The sequence below is a fragment of the Emys orbicularis genome, chromosome 5 (genome assembly GCF_028017835.1).
Source record: "Emys orbicularis isolate rEmyOrb1 chromosome 5, rEmyOrb1.hap1, whole genome shotgun sequence".
Classification (NCBI taxonomy): Eukaryota; Metazoa; Chordata; order Testudines; family Emydidae; genus Emys; species Emys orbicularis.
In genome coordinates, this window is record NC_088687.1 from 28109643 (window position 1) to 28134395 (window position 24753).

Sequence of the window (24753 nt, forward strand, 5' to 3'; positions counted from 1 at the left end):
ACAAATGGACCGGGGGTACACCGTGCCCGCTCCACCCACCCCAAAGCCTGGTGATCCCTTATCCTGGGAAGATTGTATTTACCTCTGACCAATACCAGAGCCATCCGTCCCTCCTTCACACTTGACAACACTCCCATGCCTTATGACAATGCATTATTGAAGCAAATTTTATTTCTCCCGTTTCTCCACAAGACGGTGTGTGTTTCTCCTGCAAATAAGTGTGTTTGTGCACAGCAGAAGACTGTATCTTTCCTCGTGGGGGCAGAGAAGAGGGAGTTCCCAAGAAAGATCTGTAACTGCCTTTCATGACCAGCAGGGGGCATGTGTGTGTGCCCCCCCTCTTTCCCAAGCAGAAGAATATATGTACCCCCTCATTTTTGTCTTCAGCTGTAGGAGGTGTGGGTGTGTGTTTCCCCATCCTCTTCCCCCAGTAGAGAGGGGTACGTTTCACGTATATATTATACATGGTAGGTTTCAGGTCAGGCTTCTGAACCATACATGGACCTGCTACAGAGTTTCCTTCCCAGAGAGATACACCAGAGATGTGTTAACTATAAGATCCTTTTCATGTACTGCCAGGTATGGCTGAGGTTAGCTTAAAATTAAATAAGGGTTTGTCTACATCACCCGCCAGATTGGCGGGCAGCAATCGATCCAGCAGGGATTGATTTATCGCATCTAGTCTAGATGCGATAAATTGACCCCCGAGCGCTCTCCCATAGACTCCTGTACTCCAGTGCTGCGAGAGGCGCAGGCAGAGTCGACGGGGGAGCGGCAGCAGTTGACTCACTGTGGTGAAGACACCACGGTAAGTCGATCTAAGTACATCAACTTCAGCTACGTTATTCACATAGATAAAGTTGTGTAACTTAGATCGATTTCCCCCCCCCCCCCCAGTGTAGACCAGGGCTAAGGTATGTTACACACTGTGCTAACTAGTAGCTGAATGGTATAATACAGTTTAGCATTCCCTACAGTACTTACAGTATATGTGTGAGGTGTGTGTGTCCCCACCCCACTTCCCCAGCAGTATGTGTATGCGTGCATGCACAAGCACCCCCCACAGGGGGGTTATGTGTGTGTGTGTGTGCCCCCAGAGGGCAGTATGTGGGTGTGTCCCCAGCAGAGCGCTGTGTGTGTGTGTACGTATGTGCCCCCAGCAGAGCGCTGTGTGTACGTGTGCCCCCAGCAGAGCGCTCTCTGCGTGTGTATGCCCCCCTTTCCCCCGCCAGCCCGCGGGTGCCATTTCCCCTCTGGGCACTAGGGGTCTCTCACGCGGCGGCCCAGCGCTGCCATTGTTGCTCCGGCCCGCGGCCACTCAGGCCCAGGCGGCAGGCGCCGCCGTGGGGAGCATGGAGGGGGAGAGCACCTCGGCCCTGCTCTCCGGCTTCGTCTTTGGCGCCCTCGCCTTCCAGCACCTCAACACCGACTCGGACACTGTGAGCCGCCAGCACCGCCCCGGCCCCCGCCGCCTCGGCCCGGCCGCGGCCCCAGCCCCAGCGGGGACAATGGCACATGGGGCTGGGGGGGGTGGCCCGGGGGAGCGCCTGGGGCCCGGAGGAGAGGGGAGGCGGGGTCTGGGGGCCGGGGGTGGGATGGGGGGTCTGCCTCGGGGGGGTTGGGTGGGATGGGGGGAGATGGTTTGAGGTTGAGAAGCGGGTTTTCATCCCCTCCCCACACACACGCTGCCCCCGAGTTTCCCCTGGGCGGGGGAGCCGCCGCTGGGTGTCAGTGACTTCCCCTGGTTTCACTTTCACTACATGCTGCCTGGCTTACTCCAGCCCCTCTCTTGCTGGCTACAGTTTAACAGCCACAGCCCCCTCCCTATGGATGTAAATAACTGTGTGTAAAGTGTGTCTGTCCAGACCTACTGCCTCCCCCTGCTGGCCCCCCGGGGCAGGGGTCTGCGAGGGGGGCAGAAATCCTTTGGGGATTGATTTCAAGGCACAGTTTAAAATACAGTAAAGCACTTTGCTTTGTGAAAGGGAAGGGTTTTGCACCCTGTGTTTCAATGAGGTATTTACAACATCCCTCTTTTTTTTAAAATCTCCCTCACTTCAGATGTCACCACAATGTGAAAGCAGCCCCTGCTTACGTAGGTAGTAGTAGCAATGATGTGGTTATAATGATAAAAGAGAGGTAGGCTTCCATCCTGTACATTGATCAGTATAGGCAGACTCTTGTGCCCATGCAGAAGGCTGAAGATCTAAGTACATGGATGTGATTGCAGGATCAGGATTTAAGTTATTTCCAGAAGTGCAACATTCTCCCCCTCCTCCCCCCCCCCCAAAAAAAATTACACATTTGTGCTGAAATGTATTTTATTTCTGGGGGGAAAGACATGTGAAATGCTTTTCTGCCCAGGTCGTAGGAAATTTTCTGGGCTCTTAGTTTAGTGTTTGGATAAACTTGATTGATTTTTTTTTAATATCAGAGTTTGAATTATCTTGGTCCTAAGTGAAGATAAGCGTATTTTACCTTGTTTAACAAAAAGTTTGGTCCTTGATCCTGCAAGTTCCTTCATGCTGGCAGACCCCTCTCCCCATATGGAGCTCCATTGATCTCCGTGGGGCTCTGCTCAAATGCAGGGATCTGGCCAGGGAGATCTAGTTTCAGATCAGGGCATTAGTTTGGAAATGAAGTTATAGCTACTGGAAAATTGCTTACAGACCTGATGCAATTTATGATTTTCACTACATTTTAAACTAGAGTCATAGATATCAAGATCCACACACCCTTTTATCTTGGCAATATACATTTGATCTAGTTTTTAACTTTTTTTAGAAATAAAGAATCTTTTGTATTAAAACCTCTTTTATTACAACATTAGTGTTTAGAATTTAAGTACACTAATGTCAGGAAGTTTATGGCTTTCAGAACTGTAACTCAGCTACACTGTGGTGTGTGGTGTAAAAGTAGTATTTTCTACTTCTGTATAGTATGTTATGGAATAGTTGTTAAGAGCTGGCCAAACTTTTAGGTCCAAGTCTGACAGGTGGTCATTAAAACTAAGTCCGCATCCCATTCCAACTATTTAAAAAAGGAATCATAACAAAAGTAAAAAGCAAGCAACAACGAATACATAGATCCCCCAGTTTTTTTCTTCACTCATATTTTTGTATTTTAAAACAAAATGCATCCATCCCACACCTTTATAGCTTTTTATTCTTGTGAAATGTTTCCTTTTTTGCTATTTTATCTTTTATTCCTGCTGTCTCTCCTTCCTATATGCTTTTGCTGAACTTAGGGAGAAGTAGCATAAGCATTTTGGGAGAGTCATTTTGCTCCACCACTTGTGGTCTTTTCTGTTGTGCCTTGACTGCACTACTGTTTGTGTCAGTAAATCATATGGGGAAATGATTGCAGGCCACACAAAATAAAGGACAGTGCTAAAAGTTCAAGAGAGAGTTAACAAAGATGCTTGCTATGGTAAATTATTTTTGTAAATTTAAGAACTTCTGTCTCCCACAGCTCGTTGTCCAGATGATGGAGTGTAGATTTTTTTAAACATTGTCAATAAAAGCATTATTTCTAGGGCAGTCAAGCGATTAAAAAAATTAATTGTGATTAATCACACAATTAAAAAAAAAGTGATTTAATCACGTGATTAACAATACTAGAACACCATTTATTTAAATATTTTTGGATGTTTTCTACATTTTCATATATATTGATTTTAATTACAACACAGAATACAGAGTGTACAGTGCTCACTTTATATGTATTTTTGATTAAAAATATTTGCACTGTAAAAAAAACAAAAGAAATAGTATTTTTCAATTCACCTAATATTGTACTGTAGTGCAATCTCTTTAACATGAAAGTTGAACTTAAAAATCTAGAATTATGTACCAAAAAACTGCATTCAAAAATAAAACAATGGAAAACTTTAGAGTCTGCAAGTCCACTCAGTCCTACTTCTTGTTCAGCCAATCGCTCAGACAAACAAGTTTGTTTACATATGCCGGAGATAATGCTGCCCGCTTCTTGTTTACGTCACCTGAAAGTGAGAACAGGCGTTCTCATGGCACTGTTGTAGCAGATGTTGCAAGATATTTACGTGCCAGATGTGCTAAAGATTCATATGTCCCTTCATGCTTCAACCACCATTCCAGGGGACATGCGTCCATGCTGATGACGGGTTCTGCTCAAAATAACAATCCACAGCAATGCGGACCTATGCAAGTTCATTTTCATTATCTGAGTCAGATGCCACCAGAAGAAGGGTGATTTTCTTTTTTGGTGGTTTGGGTTCTGTAGTTTCCGCATCGGAGTGTTGCTCTTTTAAACCTTCTGAAAGCATGTTCCCGACCTAGTCCCTCTCAGATTTTGGAAGGCACTTCAGATTCTTAAAGCTTGGATCCAGTGCTGTAGCTGTCTTTAGAAATCTCACATTGGTACCTTCTTTGCGTTTTGTGAATCTGCAGTGAAAGTGTTCTTAAAATGAACGACGTGTGCTGGGTCATCATCCAAGACTGTTATAACATGAAATAGATGCTAGAATGTGGGTAAAACAGAGCAGGGGATGTACAGTTCTCCCCCAAGGAGTTCAGTCACAAATTTAATTAATGCACTGCTTTTTTAACGAGCGTCATCAGCATGGAAGCATATCCTCTGGAATGGTGGCCGAAGCATGAAGGGGCATATGAATGTTTAGCGTATCTGGCACGTAAATACCTTACAATGCCAGCTACAAAAGTGCCATGCAAATTCCTGTTCTCACGTTCTGGTGACATTGTAAATAAGAAGAGGGCAGCATTATCTCCTGTAAATGTAAACAAACTTGTTTGTTTTAGCGATTGGCTGAACAAGAAGTAGGACTGAGTGGACTTGTAGGCTCTGAAGTTTTACGTTGTTTTGTTTTTGAGTGCAGTTATGTAACAAAAAAAATCTACATTTGTAAGTTGCACTTTCACGACAAAGAAATTGCACTACAGTACTTGTATGAGGTGAATTGAAAAATACTATTTCTTTTGTTTATCATTTTACAGTGCAAATATTTGTAATAAAAATAATATACACTGATTTCAATTACAACACAGAATACAATATATATGAAAATGTAGAAAAACATCCAAAATATTTAATACATTTTAATTGGTATTCTATTGTTTAACAGTGCAATTAAAACTGCGATTAATCATGATTAATTTGTTTTAGTTAATCGTGTGCGTTGACTGCGGTTAATCAAGAGCCTTAATTATTTCTAATATGTTTTTCCTCTGTTTGCTCCCCCTACAAAGGAAGGCTTCCTCCTTGGAGAAGTGAAAGGTGAAGCCAAGAACAGCATTACTGACTCTCAGATGGATGATGTTGAAGTTGTTTATACAATCGGTGAGTCTACGCTTGATTTCATTAGGACAGTGCATATGCTTAAGTACTTTACTGAATCTGAGCCCCAGACTGGCAACAAAGACCACTGAATCTTGTCATAATGCTGTATTTAAATGTGGTATTTATCATTTTGTAAGATAATCTTTCATATTTCATCTTCTTTAACTTTTTGAAAATTTTACGAAAATATTAATGTAACAAAATATTTTATCTAATAGTTCTAGATATATGGAAACAAAAGTATGAGTTTATATTTTCTTGAATACATCTTCTATCCCAAGAAGTGACGTTAAAAACAGATTCTGCCTCTGACTCCTTCTGTTCCCTTGAGTAAGTCACCTAACCTCTTTTGGACCAAATTCAGTCCTGGTGAAATCTGGCATGACTTTGAATTCCATGAAGTTCAGCTCATTTAGACCAAGTTGACTTTGGGTCCTTTTTTCCAATCTGTAAAATAGGTATGCTATTTGCTTTTCTCAGAAGGTGCTATAAGGATTAATTCATTAATATTTAGGTGCCTTGAAGATGAAAAGTGCTTACGTGTCAAAGACTGTTTTATTATCAGAGAGACCAGGTGGGTGAGATAATATCTTTTATTGGAGCAACTTCTGTTGGTGAGAGAAACAAGCTTTCGAGCTTACACAGAGCTCTTCTTCAGGTTTTATTATCCAGCAGGCTTTCAGATATTTCCAACTTGAAGTTTATTTAAAAAGAAATTTCTGTAGAGCTATTACGTGCTGGGAAGTCTTATATTTTATATGAACCTTTGAGAAGAAAAAATGAACATAATAGAAGCTAACCCTGTGAAAAACATCATTTAAACATAATGTTATAAAAGTGAGTGCTATTGTAAGACTTAATACTCCCCTCTGCAATGAGTATTACTGTGGGAGAATTTGGGCAAAGAAGAGGGTTTTGCATTGAGCTCTGAATGTTAAGAGGTTAGTTGTCTTTATTTCTTCTAGTAGTGAGTTCCATATTCTTGATCCAGCTCCTGTGCAAGGTTCTGCATCCTATAGTAATGAACCTACCCCAGTGGCCAACAGCTCTAGTGCTTCACTGGAACACAGCTCTTGTGTTAGGTTGTAGTCAGAGGCCGTGGCTACACTCGAAACTTCACAGCGCTGCCGCAGGAGCGCTCCCGCGGCAGCGCTTTGGAGTGTGAGTGTGGTCGCGCGCCAGCGCTGGGAGAGAGCCCTCCCAGCGCTGCAGGTACTCCACCTCCACGACGGGATTAATTTACACGAGGGGATTAGCTGGGGCACTGTTTACACTGGCGCTTTACAGCGCTATAACTTGCTGCGCTCAGGGGGGTGTTTTTTCACACCCCTGAGCGAGAAAGTTGCAGCGCTGTAAAGCGCCAGTGTAGCCATAGCCAGAGAGAGAGACTCTCTTACATAACCAGGATCAATTCCATGCAGGATGTTGAAAATCAGGAGAGTCACTTTGGACTGAATTATATATTTGGAAAACATCTAGATTATTGTGAGCACTACAGTAATACAAACAATAACTTTTCATTTATGAAACAACTATATTCTTGCATAAAAGTTTAACTGTAAGAATAATTCTGATGCTGAGTGCAAAACTAGAAAGAACATTACAATTAATTGGTATTAGGTACATATTCTTATGCCCTGATGGATCTGGGCCTTAACTGAAAAATACAAGGCAGTTTGATTAAGTGTATTTTTTATCTTTACTCTTGTTCTCAAAAAATGAAGAGAACAAAATGGGAAAAACCGGCCACGATTCTTGCTTGGCAAAGCACGAGGGGAAAAAATAGTTTATTGAAAAAACACACCTAAACATGTAGATGGTTTCCCTTTAGTCTTGAAAAACCATAGGATTATTTTTAAAAAGACTTATTTTATTTCCTGACCCAGTGTCGGTAGATATTGGAGTTTAGTGTTTGTTTTAAGTTTTAAAGGTCCCTTGATAAAATTTTTACTTCTCAGGAGGGTATGGCTATGAATATAGTCGGCAGAAGAATGAGTGCTGAGTACGTGGAGCCAGAGTAATATGTTGTTTTTCTTTCAGATATACAAAAACATATTCCATGCTATCAGCTTTTCAGGTTAGTATCATTAACTAAACGTACAAAATTAAATGACTGGTTTCTACATCAGTTAATCTCACGTCCTCTGGGTGAAGAAATAACGTAGCTAGTGGTGAATGACATATCAGCTTCTCCGAATGACACAGATATGAAATCCCTATGTATCCATTTGATACAATATTGTATTAGTTTTAAGTACTTTTTATTAGATGTATACTGTGTGCATATATCTGTGTGCATGTATAAATACATATACTGTATACCACCCGTGTTATGAACTGTAGAACCATGGTCTGCACTTCGTAATCTTCCTGAGACTCACTCTAACATTAAAAATAGCTTCATTTAAAAAAAAAAAAACAAAAAAAACAAAAAAACCTTCTTCCCATAGGTGTAGAATTTCCCCCCCAGAATTACACTGGCTCGAGGTAGTAACAGTTTTAAGGTTGGATATCTTATGACCCATCAGGGATAGAAGTGAAAGCATTGAAGCTTTATACCATAGGAAAGGGGAGAATGTCAACTTATCAATGAGCTACACTTCACTTGCTTCTAGTTGTAGAAGCTTCTTAGATAACTGGCATTAAATGTGATGTATATAAAAATCTATTTTAGGTCATTTTTAGAGGTTTTAAAAATAGTCATTTTTCTTGTTTCTCCATGGCATGTACAGTTGAACTCGCAGTAGCAAGGTTCACAGGCAAAGGGATATGAAAAATAGTCCCAATAAACAATTTTTATAACTCTCAAAACCTTAAAATGTTTTATAATAAAAATGATGTGGCCAATACAGAATACATCGCAATGGAGTATAAAGGTTTTATTGGCATTCATTTGGGATTACTACAGGTATTCGTATACCACGATGGATGCTGTAGAAAAATGTAGACGACCCCACATCACTCAATACAGCCAGTCCAAACTCATGTTGCTAAAACCTTCAAGCCATGCCACACCACATCATTACTGACTTTATGTGGCCATGGTTCAGGAAAGCCCTTAAGCATGTAATAAATCTATCCTTATTCCATTAAAATATTTAAACTTGTGTGTCACATTCCAGGTGCAGTCCAGACCGGTGAGAGGTTGTGTCACCGCCTACCCTGTAACCCTGGGTGCCTCACAATGCTTTGCTGTTGTAGCTCCCAACCTGTGATGCTTACAAACAGCCTAATGGCATGCAGGTCACACCCTGAGTGTCTGTATATAGCTATAGCTCTGACCCCAGCAGCCTGTCAGCAACATTCAAGTCACACTCTAGCTTCCACCAACTGTGCTTACTACTTTTATGGTGACCTCAACACACTCCCAGTCCCAAATTTTCCCCAAAACATGTGTTCTGCACTATCCAGCCCTCTCCTGGACAGTTCAGATATTAGAGGTCCATTGCCACTGTAAGGAGTCAATATGCAACAGTTTGTTATTTTAACTGGAGTTACCAAAACAGTTCAGTTTAAACACAACACTGGGTTAGTATTGATTAAAAAATAGAACAAGTTTATTTAACTACCAAGAGAGAGATTTTAAGTGAGTACAAGTATAAGTAGTCAGAAATGGTCACAAGAGAAATAAAGATAAAACACTTTTAGTAGCTAAAACTTAGTCAGCTAGCCTTGGTTCAAGGTAAAATCCTCACCACGTGTTCCCAGCAACATTGCTGACCAAATTCTCAGGTCAGGAACTCCCCCAAAGTCAAAGGACTGGTTCCTTTGTCTTCTTAGGTGAAAGAGAGAAAGGGAGAGAACCCTTGCTGTGTTTTTGCCTCTCACTTTTATAGTCCACTCACCCTTTGAAATGCATTTCCCTGAGGGTTACCCCTAGATAAAGTTCATTCCAGCTGTAAGGATGGAGCTATGGGGTCTCATTGTGAAAGAGATTCCATGCGGCTGTTTGCTAAAATGCAGATCCATCTGTTCCCGCCCCCATTCTTTGCCACTTGACAGGTGATTGCCAATCAACTTTGATGACACCTGGCTAGAGGCATCAGCTTGTCCTTTGTCTTTGAGAAACTAGTTTACGCATTTCCCAGATTTGTCTGGTAAACACGATAGTCATAATTTCAGCTTATGTTCATAATTGTTAAAACACATTTCATATAAACATTACACAAGAATATTGATTATCAGTGTGGTGATCGTTTTTAAATGATACCTCAGTAAGGAATATTTTGCACAAAAATTATTACACTGGTGTGTGGGGTGAATATGGGGTGCTTTTGGTCACACTGTTCTAAAAGGCTTTGCTAAATCGGGGCCTATATCTGTATTGGAATGTGAATAATGGATGCCATTATTTCAATATCACTTTAAGACAGGCCTAATTTTTTGGATTATTGTTAAGTGTAAACCAGAAAATCAGGATGTACTGGGAAGGTGTTTCCCACTAGACCTTGTTTTAATAACATTTGATCAGATTGAAATGAGGTGGCTGCTAGATTATTTTAAGAAGTATTTACTTTGGAACTGTAACCTTTTATTCTCTGATCCTTCTAATGATCTCTTCTAGCTTTTATAACTCTGCGGGTGAACTGAATGAGCCTGAACTGAAGAAAATATTATCAGGTTGCAAAAAGGTATTTTATTTTTAAAAATAGACCATACTCTGGGGTTTTATGCAGGGCATTGTGCTGACTCTGTGTAATTGCTATGTTGATTCATATTTTAGTTATCTGTTTCATTCCATAATCTCACTTTAGGTGTTTATTCCCTTTTTTTGTCTTTTCAGCCCATGACAAAAGTCCAAACTGAACTGAAATTTGGTCCTCACAAAGCAATCCTTTTTTTTTTTTTTTTTATTTAGTGTTGGGGAATACTTATTCCCTCTTCTGTGCTGCTGTTGGATTTTTTTTTCTCATCGCCCAAGTGAACCATTTAAACGTTGCAGTGAGATCATATGGCCTCTTCTGTATTTGGATCAGAGAAGCGTTTTTCATTTCAAACAGTTCACTTGAAACACAGTTGGCTTTCAGTTTATTGGAATTTTAGTATATGCATTGGAAGAGTTTGCCCTTTCATTTACTGAATCAGATTGGCATCCTCTTGTCTGACTTAAAATACAAATACTGTATATACTCATTCATAAGCCGAATTTTTATAGTAAAAAAGAGAAGCATCAGAGAAGGGGGTCAGCTTATGAACGGGTATAGAGAGGGAGAGGTGGGCAAGGAGAGGCAGCAGAGCCGCTTCTGGCCACGCTGCTGTCCCCCCAGCCTCCGAAGCAGCTGCAGCTCCAGGGCTGGCAGGCTGCCGCCGCACCGCCCGCTGGAGCACGCTGTGGCCGCGCCGCCCGGCCCGCCTGTCAGAGCACGCTGCGGCCGTGCCGATCGGCCATGCCGTCCAGAGCACACTGCAGCCGCGCCGCTCGGACCCGCCCACCGGAGCAGGCTGTGGCCGTGCTGCCTGGCCCGCTGGAGCACGCTGCGGCCGCACTGCCCACCCTGCTGGAGCAGCTCCAGCCAGGCCAGAGCCATCCTCCCCCGGCCCGCCCCAGCTAAGGTGGGAAGGGATGGGATGGGGAGAGTGTGGGGGTCCTGAGCTGGGGTGGGGTCATGTGGGGGATGGTCACAGGGGTTACTCTCCTGACCCCCAGCTTCTCCCCCCCACCCCCCCGCCAAATTTCCCCACCAGTTGCTGTCCCGGCCCGTCAGGGTAAGCAGCTGGTGCACCGGGACACTTTGTTTACCTAGGTTTACCTCCGTGCCTGCGGACGCTCAAGGTAAACAAACCGTCTCAGCCCGCCAGCAACTTATCCTGATGGCCCGGGAGCCAAAGTTTGCTTATGATAAACGAACCGGCTTATGATCGAGTATATACACTAGTTTATTTTTCATCAAACACCCTTGCTTCAGAACAGAATATTTAAACAGGATGACACTGCAGTCTGATGGGGAGGTGTACTGGTACATGGCCAAGTTCGGAGCAAGCTTAATGGTTTGGGCTTAAGCTTTGAAAGCGAACCAGTTTTGATAGATTTATATTCTCAGCACGTGACGGGTATGAAATGTTTTCAGTAAGGCCTCAATTCAGTAGAACATATAAGCAGGGGTAGGTCTAATGGAACTACTTGTGTTTAAGTGATTTGCTGAATAGGGATGGTACTACTTGTGTGTTTAAAGTCAAGCCTGTACTTATATGTTTGCTGAATCAGGGTCTACAATCTTAAAGAATTCCAATTCAGTTCAGGGCTGACCTCTCTTCTGACTTTTTCACACATGTGTGTTTTGTTATGTGGTTGTGTAATGCTAGGGAATGGTAACACTGATTAGATAAATCTTTTTTTTTCCTACCCAGAATGTGATAGGCTGGTACAAATTCAGACGTAATACAGACCAGACAATGACATTCCGAGAAAGACTTCTTCACAGGAATTTACAGTCATACTTATCAAATCAGGGTCTTGTCTTTCTGTTACTAACTTCCAGTGTAACTACAGAAAGCTGTTCCACTTACAGATTGGAACATGCTTTGCATAGACCACAAGAGGGGTAAGTACCTCTCAGTTGTTGTTCTCTCTAATTCTAGTAGGACACAGGGATGTATGATATGCTGTGACTTCCCTTATGTTGTTCATTTTTGTAGTACTTCTGACCAAAATTACTATTTTTAATGCCAACATTGACTGATTCACTTAGGAAACCTGTTGATTTTCTTCATGAAAACAATCTTCAAGTAAACTAGACAAAGTTAGCAAAACAGATTTAGAAATGATTCTTTATACTGGTAGATCCTCCCCTCCCTTGTAATTTGGATGGACAGCTTTCTGTACATTTCTCTCTCTCTCGTTTCTTTCATTTAAACACTCAGCCCCCAACCCTTTGTTTTCTCAGCTTCAAGTTTTCCAAGCAGCCCAAGATATAATTAAGTGATCTTGCAAGTCTTTATGTTCAGTCATCATGTGGTTTTTTTTGTTTTTTTGAGGAACCTTATAGCAGATGTAGAGAAATCTTTAGCAATGACTGTTCTTAGTCTCTGACAAAGTTCCCCTGGCATAGGCAAAGAACAACCTATGCAAGTTCCTGTATTGATTTCATCACTCTTAATTTGTATCAAATTAACCACCAAGCTATTTAAATTATTGGCAATTCTTTTTAGACAATCTGGGAACTCAAGTCCTTGCAAGCAGCAAACCATCTACGTTAGAGTGGGTTATAAGTTTTCTGACAACATTTTTCCATTGGAAAATGCCAATTAGTTGTTCTGTGGGAATATGTATATTTTGACAAAATTCTGATGGAAACCAGGCAGGTTTCCGATGGGACAGAACCCTGCCTGGTTTCCTGCCATTTTGTCCGCCTGACTCCTTGGCAGCCCTGGTTCTCAGGCTCCTGGCTCCGCAGAAGCACCATCTCCTTTGCAGCTCACCTGGGAGCCCTGGTTCCCAAGCTCATCTGCATCCCTAGTTTCCAGGCTCCCAGGGTTCCCCTGCTCCACATCAACTCTCCAGGTAGCTGCCTCACCTGGAGGAGAACTTGACAGCCAGGAATCCCAGACCAGGCTGCCTGGATCCTTGGGGTGGGTTCCTTCCTGTCATCAGCCTGGGGGTTTTCCTCCCACCAGCAGCAGGGCTGGTGGACAGGAAAGACAGGCAGCAGTGGCACTGGTATGTTCCCATATTGGGATATTCCCTTCCACAGGAAAGGCCAACATTTTATTCTGATTCGGACCAAAATCTCAAACTCGGTTTCCTCCCGCACGGATACTCTGTTTTCCACCCAGCTCTAATCTGGCTGTTTTGTATCTAGCTTGTTCAAGCTATTATGTCAATGCCTACCAAATTTTTCCTAGTACATATTATGTTGAATTTTCCTGTTATCTTTCATTATATTTTGACATCTTACTTCTTGGCACTTTTTATAAATGTTGCAATTTGATACAACAGCAATACAACAATCTCTCTAAATTGGTCTTATGGCTTCATTCATCAACAACATAAACAGCAGTTTAAGTAAATTCAGAAAGCTGGCTTAATACAGTAGTTCACAAAACTATTTCATTAGTAAATTAACTCAATTTTTTCAAGAAAGTTTTTGTTGGTTTTGTTTATCTATTTGAATTACAAATTGGCCTGTCTCCCCTTTTTAAAGGTAATTTGCACAGGGCGGAAATTCTTTTGGGACTTTTTTGATGTTTTATAATCTATAAAGAGGCCGATTTTTCTTTTTTATCTTAAAAAATATCAGGAACATCCGGTCTTGTCTTCCATATTTTACGATTTCATTGGAGGCCCCCAAGGAATGGATTTGGGAGACTTCTTGGTCATTAATTAAGAGGCTGGATGTTCAGTCTTTGATAAAGATCTTTTTCCAAATATTAATTTTGGCATTTGTTTTAAAACACAAATTCAGAATGCTTAAAATTGAATTAAATAAGAATCACTTCCCCTTTCAATCAGGTTTCCTTTCTTGATACCTGTGATGTCAGAATCCTACTCATGGCCTTTCAGGAAAAAAACAGAGTAAAAAATATTAAAAATAACAAAAAACTTTCAGGCCAGAATGAACAAGAAACAAACCATGTTCACACTGGAAACCGTTTACATTTGATTCCTTTGCATCCTTTCTCTGCTAGAGCTTAGAAACAGATTGTCATAACCAATCATCATTCAATTTTTAAGACTCTCTTGCTTGTGTTTAAAGAGTTCCCTTGATTACTTTGCAAACCAATTGATGGCATGCTGTCCTAACCAAAAAGACACACTGCCAGGTAGCTTTGTCCTGAAACTTAAGTTTTACAAAACCTAAAATTAAAGGGAGCACCTCAGTTCAGAATGACAGCTTTTTTTTACTTGTATTGCAAATGACACCTTAAAATATTACACCTGAAAGAAACAAATATTTTGGTTTTTGCTGTTTATGTAGTATGATTTTACATTTCAGCTTGGACAATGAAAGTAGATTAATCAGTTTCTAGTCTGTTTCACTTGCAAGGTACAGTATCAAGTTTGAGTTGCAAATGTGGTAGGGGAATGGTCATGTGTTTAAAAACAGTGTCTCCACGTAAATAAATTAAATAAAAACATCAGTCTTCTAATTACCTAGCTTTTGTCTGTGTTCCTGCCTGAGACTAAATGTGGAAACCTGGTTTTACAAAACCTAGCTTTTGAACCAAATCTAATCCTACACTATATCTCTAATACAAATGTCTTCATGGCTTTAACATTTCAGTTGAATACAGTGTGGCTTTTGAAAGGGAATGTTTAGATGTAAACAAACACTACAGTGTTAACAAATCAGAACCTAAAAGTAAAACTGCCTCAAAACTAACTGAAATGTTTTGATTCATTGTTGAAAAAATAAGTGTAACCTTAAATAGTACAAATAAGTAAACTAATCTTTAAAAATACCTTTTTCAGTAACTAGATTCAAGTAAGAAAATAGTAATTTAGCTAAGGAAACATGAATTCTCCTTTTGGTATTTTACATATTCAAAAACATTTTAAAATAGTAACGTAAACTTAAACACGGGAAAACTTGAGGAAATGTGACCTTAACTGGACTTTTGACCCATGTGTTAAATTTCAGATGTAATGACAAAGACCCTGATCCTGTAAGCTATGTATGCCGTCAGCCGTGTAAAGCCCAACTTCAGTAGGGCTTTACGCAGAGTTTCCCCTTGCAGAACAACTTGCAGGATCAGAGCCAAAATACAGAAACCAAGGTCATTTCCAGTGTTTCAAATATTGAGTAATAGTTCATAATAAACTTATTGTGATGTGGATAGGGCCAGGCTCACCAATTATAGGGTATATAATTTTAGCATTTGGGGCCTGCTTCAAAGCCCACTGAAGTCAATGGCAGTCTTTTCATTGACTTCAGTGAGCTTTAGAGAATGCTGAAAGTGAACACCTTCATCAAGTAGACTTTTTACTCATAGCTGCTGGTGTCTCCCCCAAGGGGGAAAAAATCTATACAAGAGTCTCAGATCTTATGGGCTTGCTTCATTTATGGCTGAACAAAGCTAGGTTCACTATATGATATACTAAGTTCCATAAGAATGGCTATACTGGGTCAGACCAATGGTCCATCTAACCCAGTATCCTGTCTTCCAGCATTGGCTGGTGCCAGATGCTTCAGAGGGAATGAACAGAACAGGGCAATTTACTGAGCTGATGTCCAGTCCCAGCTTATAGTAGTCAGAGCTTTAGGGGTACCCAGAGCATGGGGTTGTGACCTTGATCATCTTGGCTAATAGCCATTGATGGACCTGACCTCCATAAACTTTATCTAATTCTTTTTTTAACCCAGTTATACTTTTGGCCTGTACAGCATCCACTGGCAACAAGTTCCACATGTTGACAGTGTTTTGTGTGAAGAAGTACTTCCTTATGTTAGTTCTAAACCTATTATTTCATTGGGTGACCTCTGGTTCACATGTTATGTGAAGGAGTAAATAACTCTTCATTATTCACTTTCTCCACACAATTTGTGATTTTATAGGCTTCTATCATATTGCCTCTCAGTCATTTCTTTTCTAAACTGAACAGTCTCAGTCTTTTTAATTTCTCCTCATATGGAAGCTGTTCCATATCCCTAATCATTTTTGCTACCCTTCTCTGTACTTTTTTTTTAATATCATTTTTGAGATGGGGAGACCAGAACTGCATGCAGTATTCAAAGTGTAGGCATACCATGGATTTGTGCAGTGACATATTTTCTGTCTTATTATCTAACCCTGTCCTAATGGTTCCTAACATTTTTAGCTTTTTTGACTCCCACTGCACATTCAGCAGATGTTTTCAGAGAACTACCCACAATGATTTCAAGATCTTTCTTGAGTGACAACAGCTAATTTAGACCCTAGCATTTTGTATATATCGTTGGGATTAGATTTTCCAAAGTGCATTACTTTGCATTTATCTACATTTGAATTTGGTCTGCCATTTTGTTGCCCAGTCATCCAGTTTTGTGAGATCCTTTTGTAGTTCTTCGCAGTCTGTCTTGGACTTAACTATCCTGAGTAATTTTGTGTCTGCAAACTTTGCCACCTCACTGTTTATCCCTTTTTCCAGATCATTTATGAATATGTTGAACAGAGCTAGTCCCAATACAAACCCTTGGGAGACCCCACTATTTACCTCTCCTGTGAAAACTGACCATTTATTCCCACCCTTTGTTTCCTCTTAAAACCAGTTACTGATCCATGAGAGGACCTTCCCTCTTATCCCATGACTGCTTATTTTGCTTAAGAACCTTTGATGAGGGATCTTGTCAAAAGCTTTCTGAAAGTCTAAGTACACTATATCCACTGGGTCACCCTTGTCCATGTTTGTTGACCATCTCAAAGAATTCTAATATATGGGTGAGGCATGATTTCCCTTTACAAGAGCCATGTTGACTCTTCCCCCAACATATTGTGTTCATCTCTGTGTCTGATAATTCTGTTCTTTACTATAGTTTCAACCAATTCATCTTGTACTGAAGTTTATTCCTCTGTGAGAATCAATAAAATGAAATTCTGTATCATACATTTTTATGATAAAGAATATCTTTCACAGAGACACCACTACTTCTAAAACTTACAATGATAAATTTTTATGTTCTTGCTTTTTTTAAAAAGTCTTTTCCAGAAAGTTCCTTTGGTAGTTGCCAACTTGGGTATGGCAGAACAGCAAGGTTACAGAACTGTGTCTGGCTCCTGTATTTCTGATGGCTTTGGCAGAGCAGTAATAAAACACAGGTAGGAATGATGCATTTTTTTCATATTGAGCTTGTTTCTTCTAATGATATTTTGTAGATTTCAAAAACTGACATACTGGGAAGGAACCAGCAGTTTGACACTTTCCGAACCATAAAGAGTGGGAAAAAATATTTATATTAAATTTTACCTACAATATCTCATCTGATACACCCTACAGGTAACCTTCATAACTGAATGGTTTTGTATTAAATAATATGTGCCAAAGAAGATTTGTAGGGTAATTGAACTCTTCTTCTCTAAATGCAAATCAATGACCAGTTCACAATTTTGGGTCTGTGCTTCTTTGTATCCAGATGTAGAATGCTTCATAGGTAAAATTCTAACCCATTAAACCTCTTCAGCAAGTGATGCAACCCTAATTTGCTAGTCAGGTATAACAATCACCTCAACTTTTGTTTTGTAATTCATTGCTTTTCCAAGCTTTGGGCCAAGCTCAGTTGTCATATCAAATTGAATTAACACTGTCAGCTTCAAAATAATGTTATGTACAAAATGTCTTTACCTACATTATTAATAATATCTTAAATTATTTAAATTAAATCCAATTTACTTTTCTGTATTGCTCTTTGTTCTTTGCATTTCTATAGATTGGTCAATGAAGTTGAGGTCACTTTTATTTAGTTGATTTTTCATATTCTTGGTGCTGCTGGATTTTTGTTTTAAGAACAGTTTATTTAAAAAATAAATCTATAAGCAATCAATTGAAACATTTCTAATGGAATTTTAAAAAGTCCATGGAAATAATTCTATTAGGTTTGTAACATCTTGCTTTTACAAAATCTAAATGTGGAGCCAGATAAGAGTTTTTCCTTAACTATAATATTACTTTGCCCTCTCTCACCTTCTGAGGATCTGACAATGATTATACTTACTAACAAATTAAGCATCTTGACACCCCTGGAAAGATAGAGACTATCCCCATATCACAGTTGGGGAAACAGACACAGAAGTTAAATGACTTGCCCAAAGTCACTCAAGAGTCTTTAGAAGAGCTGGGAATACAACTCATATGTCATGAGCCTGTGTTTTAATCGCTTGCTAGATTATTCTTTACTATGAAATATTCTGTAGTATGGAGACTACATCCTGCACTTAGAGGGACACTCAAATCTCTCTCTCTAATGTTTGAGTCTGCAACTGGCTGGTGAGATGTTTCATACAGCAACTTGGCATTGTGCTCCTGTACACCCTAATAGTTCCATCAATGGCTCTTAGCCAGGATGGCAGGGGTGGTGTCCCTAGGCTCTGTTTGCCAGAAGCTGGGAATGGGCGATAGGTGATGGATCACTTGGTGATTACTTGTTATGTTCATTCGCTCTGGGGCACCTGGCATTGGCCACTGTTGGAGACGGGATACTGGACTAGATGGACCTTTGGTCTGACCCAGTATGGCCGTTTTTATGTTCTACCATGCCGCTATGTAAGGGACTCTCAGCAGCTTTCCTCTGGGCACTGTCCCCTGCCCTGCTTTATCCCCACATCTGCCACTCTGCCCAGCTCCTTCCTGTGGGCTTTGATACCTGTTTGGCCTATTCTTCCAATAGGTTCAATTCTGCACTGCTCTCTCCTTCCCCAGGATGCTGTCCCTGACTTCTCCCAGCTCTCTCTCCAGAAGACTGGTTTTGTCTGGCTGCCTGAGACCCTGACCCTACATAAGCAATGCAATTGGCTGGAGAAGAGGGGCACATTCTCCTGGCTTGCAGCCTCTTGCCCCCACACGTAGCTCACTACTGCGTGAGAATGAAAGGAACAGATCCCTGTTGCTACCAAGCTGCCTCCAGTCCCCTGTGCTACACCTGCCCACATAGAGTGCAGCATTCCTGCTCGGCCTATGAAGGGAGCAGCCTCTCTGCAGGAGTCAGTAGGCCCTGCAGCTGCTTCTGTTGTGGACACCCAGAACTGCAGTCCAATCCTAACAGCTAAGGCTACCATCAGTGGCAGCAGCAGCTATAGCTCAGCTAGAAGGCCTGCGCTACCAGGAAAAAATGTGTAGAACCACTAGTATGTTCCCTGCTGCATGCCTGTGTTTCCCTTAGTCTGAGAACCTCTGCTATAGACCACTGTACAGAGATGTATTTAGGTTATTGACTTGTATATGTGTTATCTAATCCTTTTACCACAGATTCTGGATCTGAGGCGAGGATAAAATCACAAAACATCTTTTTTAATAAAAGTTTTAAGAAACAAGTATCTCCCAGTGAAAGGTGTACTGTTAATCAGCAGTTAATACTGGGTTGGTACATACTAAGTAAAAACATACACCTGAATATCTGTAAAGTATGCAACCTCCCTCTCACCCCCCACACACACATTGTATATTTACATGGGACTTTACAATACATAGACAGAATCCTTGCCTAAAGAGCTTACAATATAAGACTAGACTAAAACACTGGGAGGGGTTTAAATGGGAGTGAAGACTAATTATCTCCCTTTGAAGGCTGGACAACTGCATTATCCTGCTTATTTTTCACCCAACACCTGCTGGTATTTTTGCTTTCTGCTAACCATTTTAATCTTGGAGTCCCGAGACCTACAGTTTATATTCTAACACAAAAGTAAAAGCCAAAAGTCCACTATTGCTCCTCGTTGAAAACCTGTTATGCTTAGGGAATTACTGCTGAGGTAGACATCTAAGTTAGACTTTAGTGAACAAAAGCATCACTCAGTACACAAGCATAGTTAAGTTTAATTCTACATTGGGCTTCTTTTTGTGTCTAAAGGTCAGAATTTTTTTATGAAGATGGATCACTAAAAGAGGTTCATAAGATTAATGAAATGTATGCCACCTTGCAGGAGGAACTGAAGGTAGGTCATTAACTTTCAGACAAGCACAGCTTGTTAAATCGTAGATGTTTAAGGTAGCACTGCAAACAAGTCAGATAATCACACAGTAGGTCCTGACTCTCATTTACACGAAGGAAACCTAACATAGCCCAAAGAAGCCTTAAAGTGACTGTAAATATAATTTGCTCCCACTTCAAAGTCCTTTTGTACTGCCAACATGATGTAAAGTGGCATTACTGTACATGAGAATTAGATCCAAGGTGTCTTGTGCAGAAATATGCAAATATAAAGGAGGTGGAAGAAAGACTGGGTACAGGACAGTAAATCATACAAAATCTAGCATTTCCATTAACTCCTTGGATGATTACAAATAATGACCCAAAACATGAAGAACTTGAGTTATTTGCTGGGATCTCAATGCAGGGCTTGAAAAATGTACCTGATACAAAAGATGATGAGCTGTTGCAGAAGGGACAACCCACTAAATACCAGCGTAGTACCAAAGAAGGCAAGTTCCTTCCCTCCATCTGCTGAAAAGGGGCAAGGTGCTGTTATTCCTAGTAGGATGCTCTGCCTGAGTCTGCTATATCGGTCAGTCATACTTGTGGATAGCGGTCTCCCTCCCCAGACAGCTAGAAATTTAGATCTCTTCTACAAAACCCTCCTTTTTTGTGTGGGGAGAGGTTCACTGGCTCCTGTAAGGGATTGGAATGAGGAGAACGGTGCCCTCTGCTACTCTACTCCCAATCTTGTCTTTTAGTTTCTCCTCCCCATAAATATCTATGCCTTCCACACCTTTCTTTCCAAAGGGAATTATGGATTAAGCAGTAAAACGGGTGAAAACGTTAATCTGCCAGATTACGTAAGTGTTAACATCTCCGAGGAAATTGAGCAGTGAATGAAATGCTTGGAGTGAGATTGAAGGTGACACACCCTTGAAAAGTTCACAAGCTAGCATATGGGTCTGCTCTTAAGTGCTGAAAATTCTATGTAGGAAACTTTGTGGCTGGCAGGGCATAAACTATGAATTTCAGTACAACATAGCTTTCATTTAAAAAAAAAAAAATTCTAATCCCTGGGGTTGTGAAGATTACATCCAGTTCATATTTGAAAAGTTAACTGGTAACTTATTGAATGATAGCTGTAGTGTCTTTGCTGCAGTTCATATATTTTCCAATGGGCAAAAAGAGTGATAGACAGACTACTTTTGATTTCATGTTACTGTCCAATGGAAGCTTACAGCAAGCTTTTCAGACTTTTCCCTAATTCAGGATAAATTTAGATCTTGCTTGCTCAAAAAAGATCTTTCAGGCACTTAGTCCTAAGGGAAACCAGAGATATCTTAACAGTGCTTCGAAGTTCCATGAGGAAGCAAAGCAGTTTTCCATTCCCCACAAGAAAAGGGTATGTTCCCAAACACTGATCGCTGGACTGCAATGTAGCCTATCAGTCCTTCCACAGAGTTTTATTAGTCACTCCTACTAGACCATATGGAAGACTTGGATTTTGGCTACTGTGTTAGAGAAATTATTAAGTTTTTTGTAGCACAACTAGTCTTAGTTAAACTTAGTGTGTTCAGTCTCCTAAGAGGAGTTCCTCAATATGATTATGGTCATGGAAGTCTTGGATTTGTCCAATAAGACTTTTGCAAACATCAGGAAAGAAAGTTGGCTCCTTATCTGGTAATGAGCCTGCAATCACAGTTTTTAAAATTAATGAGCTATTGCATTACTTTTTGAAAATTGGTCTTGAGAAAAATAAGTAGGTAGTATGGCTATTTGGAAATAATAAGGATTGTAAATACTGTTTTTAAAAACAGGAGAAATTAAATGTCAATCATCCAGGAGTTGCTAAGTAGTATGCAACTCAGAGTCAGATGGGAACAAGGTAGTTTACTAAGCTGCTGGAAATTTGTAAGTAGTATCATGATTTTAGACATCAGAATGGAAGGAGCTGGGGGAAGAATTTTCTTTTAAATACTGAGTAAAGACAACTTTACCATTACTAAGGTCGCATCCAGGAGATAGGTTCCGAGCACAAAAGAAACAGCTTAATCATAAGCACTATATACACAGGATTAGAGAGAAACTTGGCTGTCCTTTTAAATTAAGATGAAAAATAGTGAAAGAAGGAACACCATTCATGTAACTTTTATAGACTTCAGTAAAGCACATGATATAGTACCTCACTTTCTTGAAATAGTCATTCAAAGTTATTTGGATATGAGTAATACCTGTCAGCCTGAGGAGTGTCACAAATCAGTTAGGTTCATTTTTTTAAAACCAAGTGAATTCAGTTGTTAAAAGTGGTGGAAGTAGGAGTAGTAACATGAAATTAAACAAGGAAAACATGGGAAATTTCAAGTGGTATTTGGAATAACCCTAATGGGAGAATGTAAATTGGCCTCCAAAAGGAAAGAAATAAAAGTCTCATTTCTTGACTTTAAAAGGAGACTGCATAAAATACTAAAATATACTGTCGCAAACCTTCTAGGATTATAGGTAGAATGGATTAGAAGATTTTCTAAGTGTTTTCCAGTTAGTTGCTGATTCAGTAATCTTGCTGTTCACTATACCCTCAAGGTTGCTTTGTATGCTTTGTTTAGTCGTATTGGATCTTGTTTTTAAAAGACATTGTACAATGTGTTAACTTTTTTTTTTTTTAAGGATGCCTTGAAATTTATCTGGAACACTTAAATAAATAAATCCAATATAAGACTGACTTAATGACTACAATTGAATGTTCAGTAGAATTGACTTCTCTTGCAGAAGATATGTTCTAAAGTAGAGGGCAGCGAACGATCAGTAGAGAAACTTCTAGCAGAAGTGGACCAACTAAAACAAGCAATAAAAAGAAAAAAGGAGCAGACACAAACTTCAGGTAATGTAGAAAGATTATCAAGCCTCTCCATGGAAATATGAGTTATGTGGCAAAACTGGACCTGTAAACAATATTTACTATAACTATTCAAGAATGACATTTCCTTGGAGGAATCCATAAGACATTAAGGTAAACCTGATATTTCAGCTATACTTATCCCACTAAATTCAGTCTGGTCTAAAAACCCCACAGTATGGAATTAATTCTAGAGTCTACATTAGTGAGTAATCTCTACAGTTGCAATTTCAGAAGTTTGCCACTAGATATTAAACTACATATGAAACGCCACTCATTACTAGCACTCATCTTTATTCTCAGTGTATCAAAAAATAATTTGCTAACCATTGAATTTTTTATAAATGGAGTCTGAAAACAGTTTGAATATTTGGGTTTAGCCAGAATCACATTCTAACCACCAGTCAAAAGAGAAACTTAATACCTTTTCTTGAAAGAATAATAGTCATAGTACTAATCATAGTAAGGTAATTGATGTATATGAACATAATTCAGTAGAGAGGTCTATGCTGGTAATGTATAGAAATGAAAAGGACTATTCTGCACATTAAGCAACTAGAAAACTTTAAAACAAAAAGGCTACTGAACACTAATGATGGGAATACTAGAAAATGCTATTTTGAAATTCTTATTTTTTCTATTATTCAGGAGAGAACAAGTGTGTTTCAGATGAACCAAAGGAGAATGTTTTCCTTTGTCAAGCTTTACAAACATTTTTCCCAAATTCTGGACTTCAGACCTCCCTTGTTTCCTTAAAAGGCAGGAAGATTTCTAAACACTGCTGTAACACTGACCACAAAATAAATGTAATGGACAAACTGACTCTAATGCAAGAAGACAGTGACTTTTCTGAAGCTGGAACAAGGCAGATAACCAAGCGTAAAGCTAGTGTGACCACAGCTGGACGAAAACCATTCAAGAAATCATGCTCATTACAACTTCACCATAAGTTACTTAAAGGGGACCAAGACAACAGAGACCAAGAAGGAAAGCTTGCAATGAGTGGTACTGAAACAGATGAGGAAACTTTGGAGAAACTTAAGGACACTAATGAATATCCACAATCGCCAACTTTTTAATCCTTTTGGGCCAGGTGTAGGATTTTCCTCAGGGTGACTACTGCTGCACCAAAAAACTGCTGCCAACACATTTACTATGTTCCATCAATTGACAGTAGGGCTAAACTAATGTATTTAAGTATCATTTTGTAAAAAATTTTAGATGTAGAACCGTTTTTTTTAAATGCAGGTATCTTATTTGGAAAATATAGAGAAGAGTCCAGATTTACATTCCCTCACTCAGCATTCCCTTTCTCTCAGGGCTCACAGTAGGAAGAATAGTAGTAGAGTACAGACATTGAAATTGAAGAGCTACTGCAACTGTCAGAGTTGGGATGTACTGTACCTTGCCTTTTTAAGTGATGCTATGTACTTATTGCTAAACTATTGTTAAAGGAGGCTATCACCACATTTAGGCTTTGCTCAGCAGCAGCTGACGTATACAGTGCCAAAGCAGCTTGGTATCTGGGTCTGCTACAATGTTAACAGCAAAAGTTGCTGTCTTACTCTAATCACTTGCTCTCTTGCATTCTAACCATTTATATTTTGGGTTTTATTTGCAAATGGCTCCTATGATGAGCAAGTTTAACTCCATGTTTTCCTGTACTTCAAACTCAGAAAGGTATGGAGGAGGGTCCTGCTGCATTTTAAGATCAGATTATAATGCAGGAAAACAGCACACAAGTGTTTTGAGAAGTTTCCTACAGGTTTTAAGTTTTCTCTATTGCAAACATGGAGAACTTTCTCTCCTTATGAGTGCTCAATTCTGTTATTTGTTATAGTGTGTAATATGTCACAACTTCTTTCTGGCAGTTATGTAAAGGAATGCCAAGCATTTTGGGTAAGAGTATAACTGACCTGAGCATCCATTCTAAAATTGTTAGTATTGTGTTACAGAAGTAAAGGTTCTGGTAGTAATGAGCAC

At 40.0% G+C, this 24753-nt stretch overlaps 1 protein-coding gene across 1 annotated transcript; it reads left to right on the forward strand.

The window, feature by feature from the left end:
- The first annotated feature begins 1352 nt into the window (after positions 1-1352).
- On the forward strand, positions 1353-24673 carry ABRAXAS1 (abraxas 1, BRCA1 A complex subunit). Its single transcript, XM_065404679.1, has 9 exons — positions 1353-1439; positions 5244-5334; positions 7375-7411; positions 9899-9965; positions 11683-11876; positions 16948-17067; positions 19812-19896; positions 22644-22755; positions 23419-24673. The coding sequence occupies exons 1-9, from the start codon at positions 1353-1355 to the stop codon at positions 23847-23849; spliced, it is 1224 nt and encodes a 407-aa protein (XP_065260751.1). The 3' UTR covers positions 23850-24673.
- Positions 24674-24753: the final 80 nt, after the last annotated feature.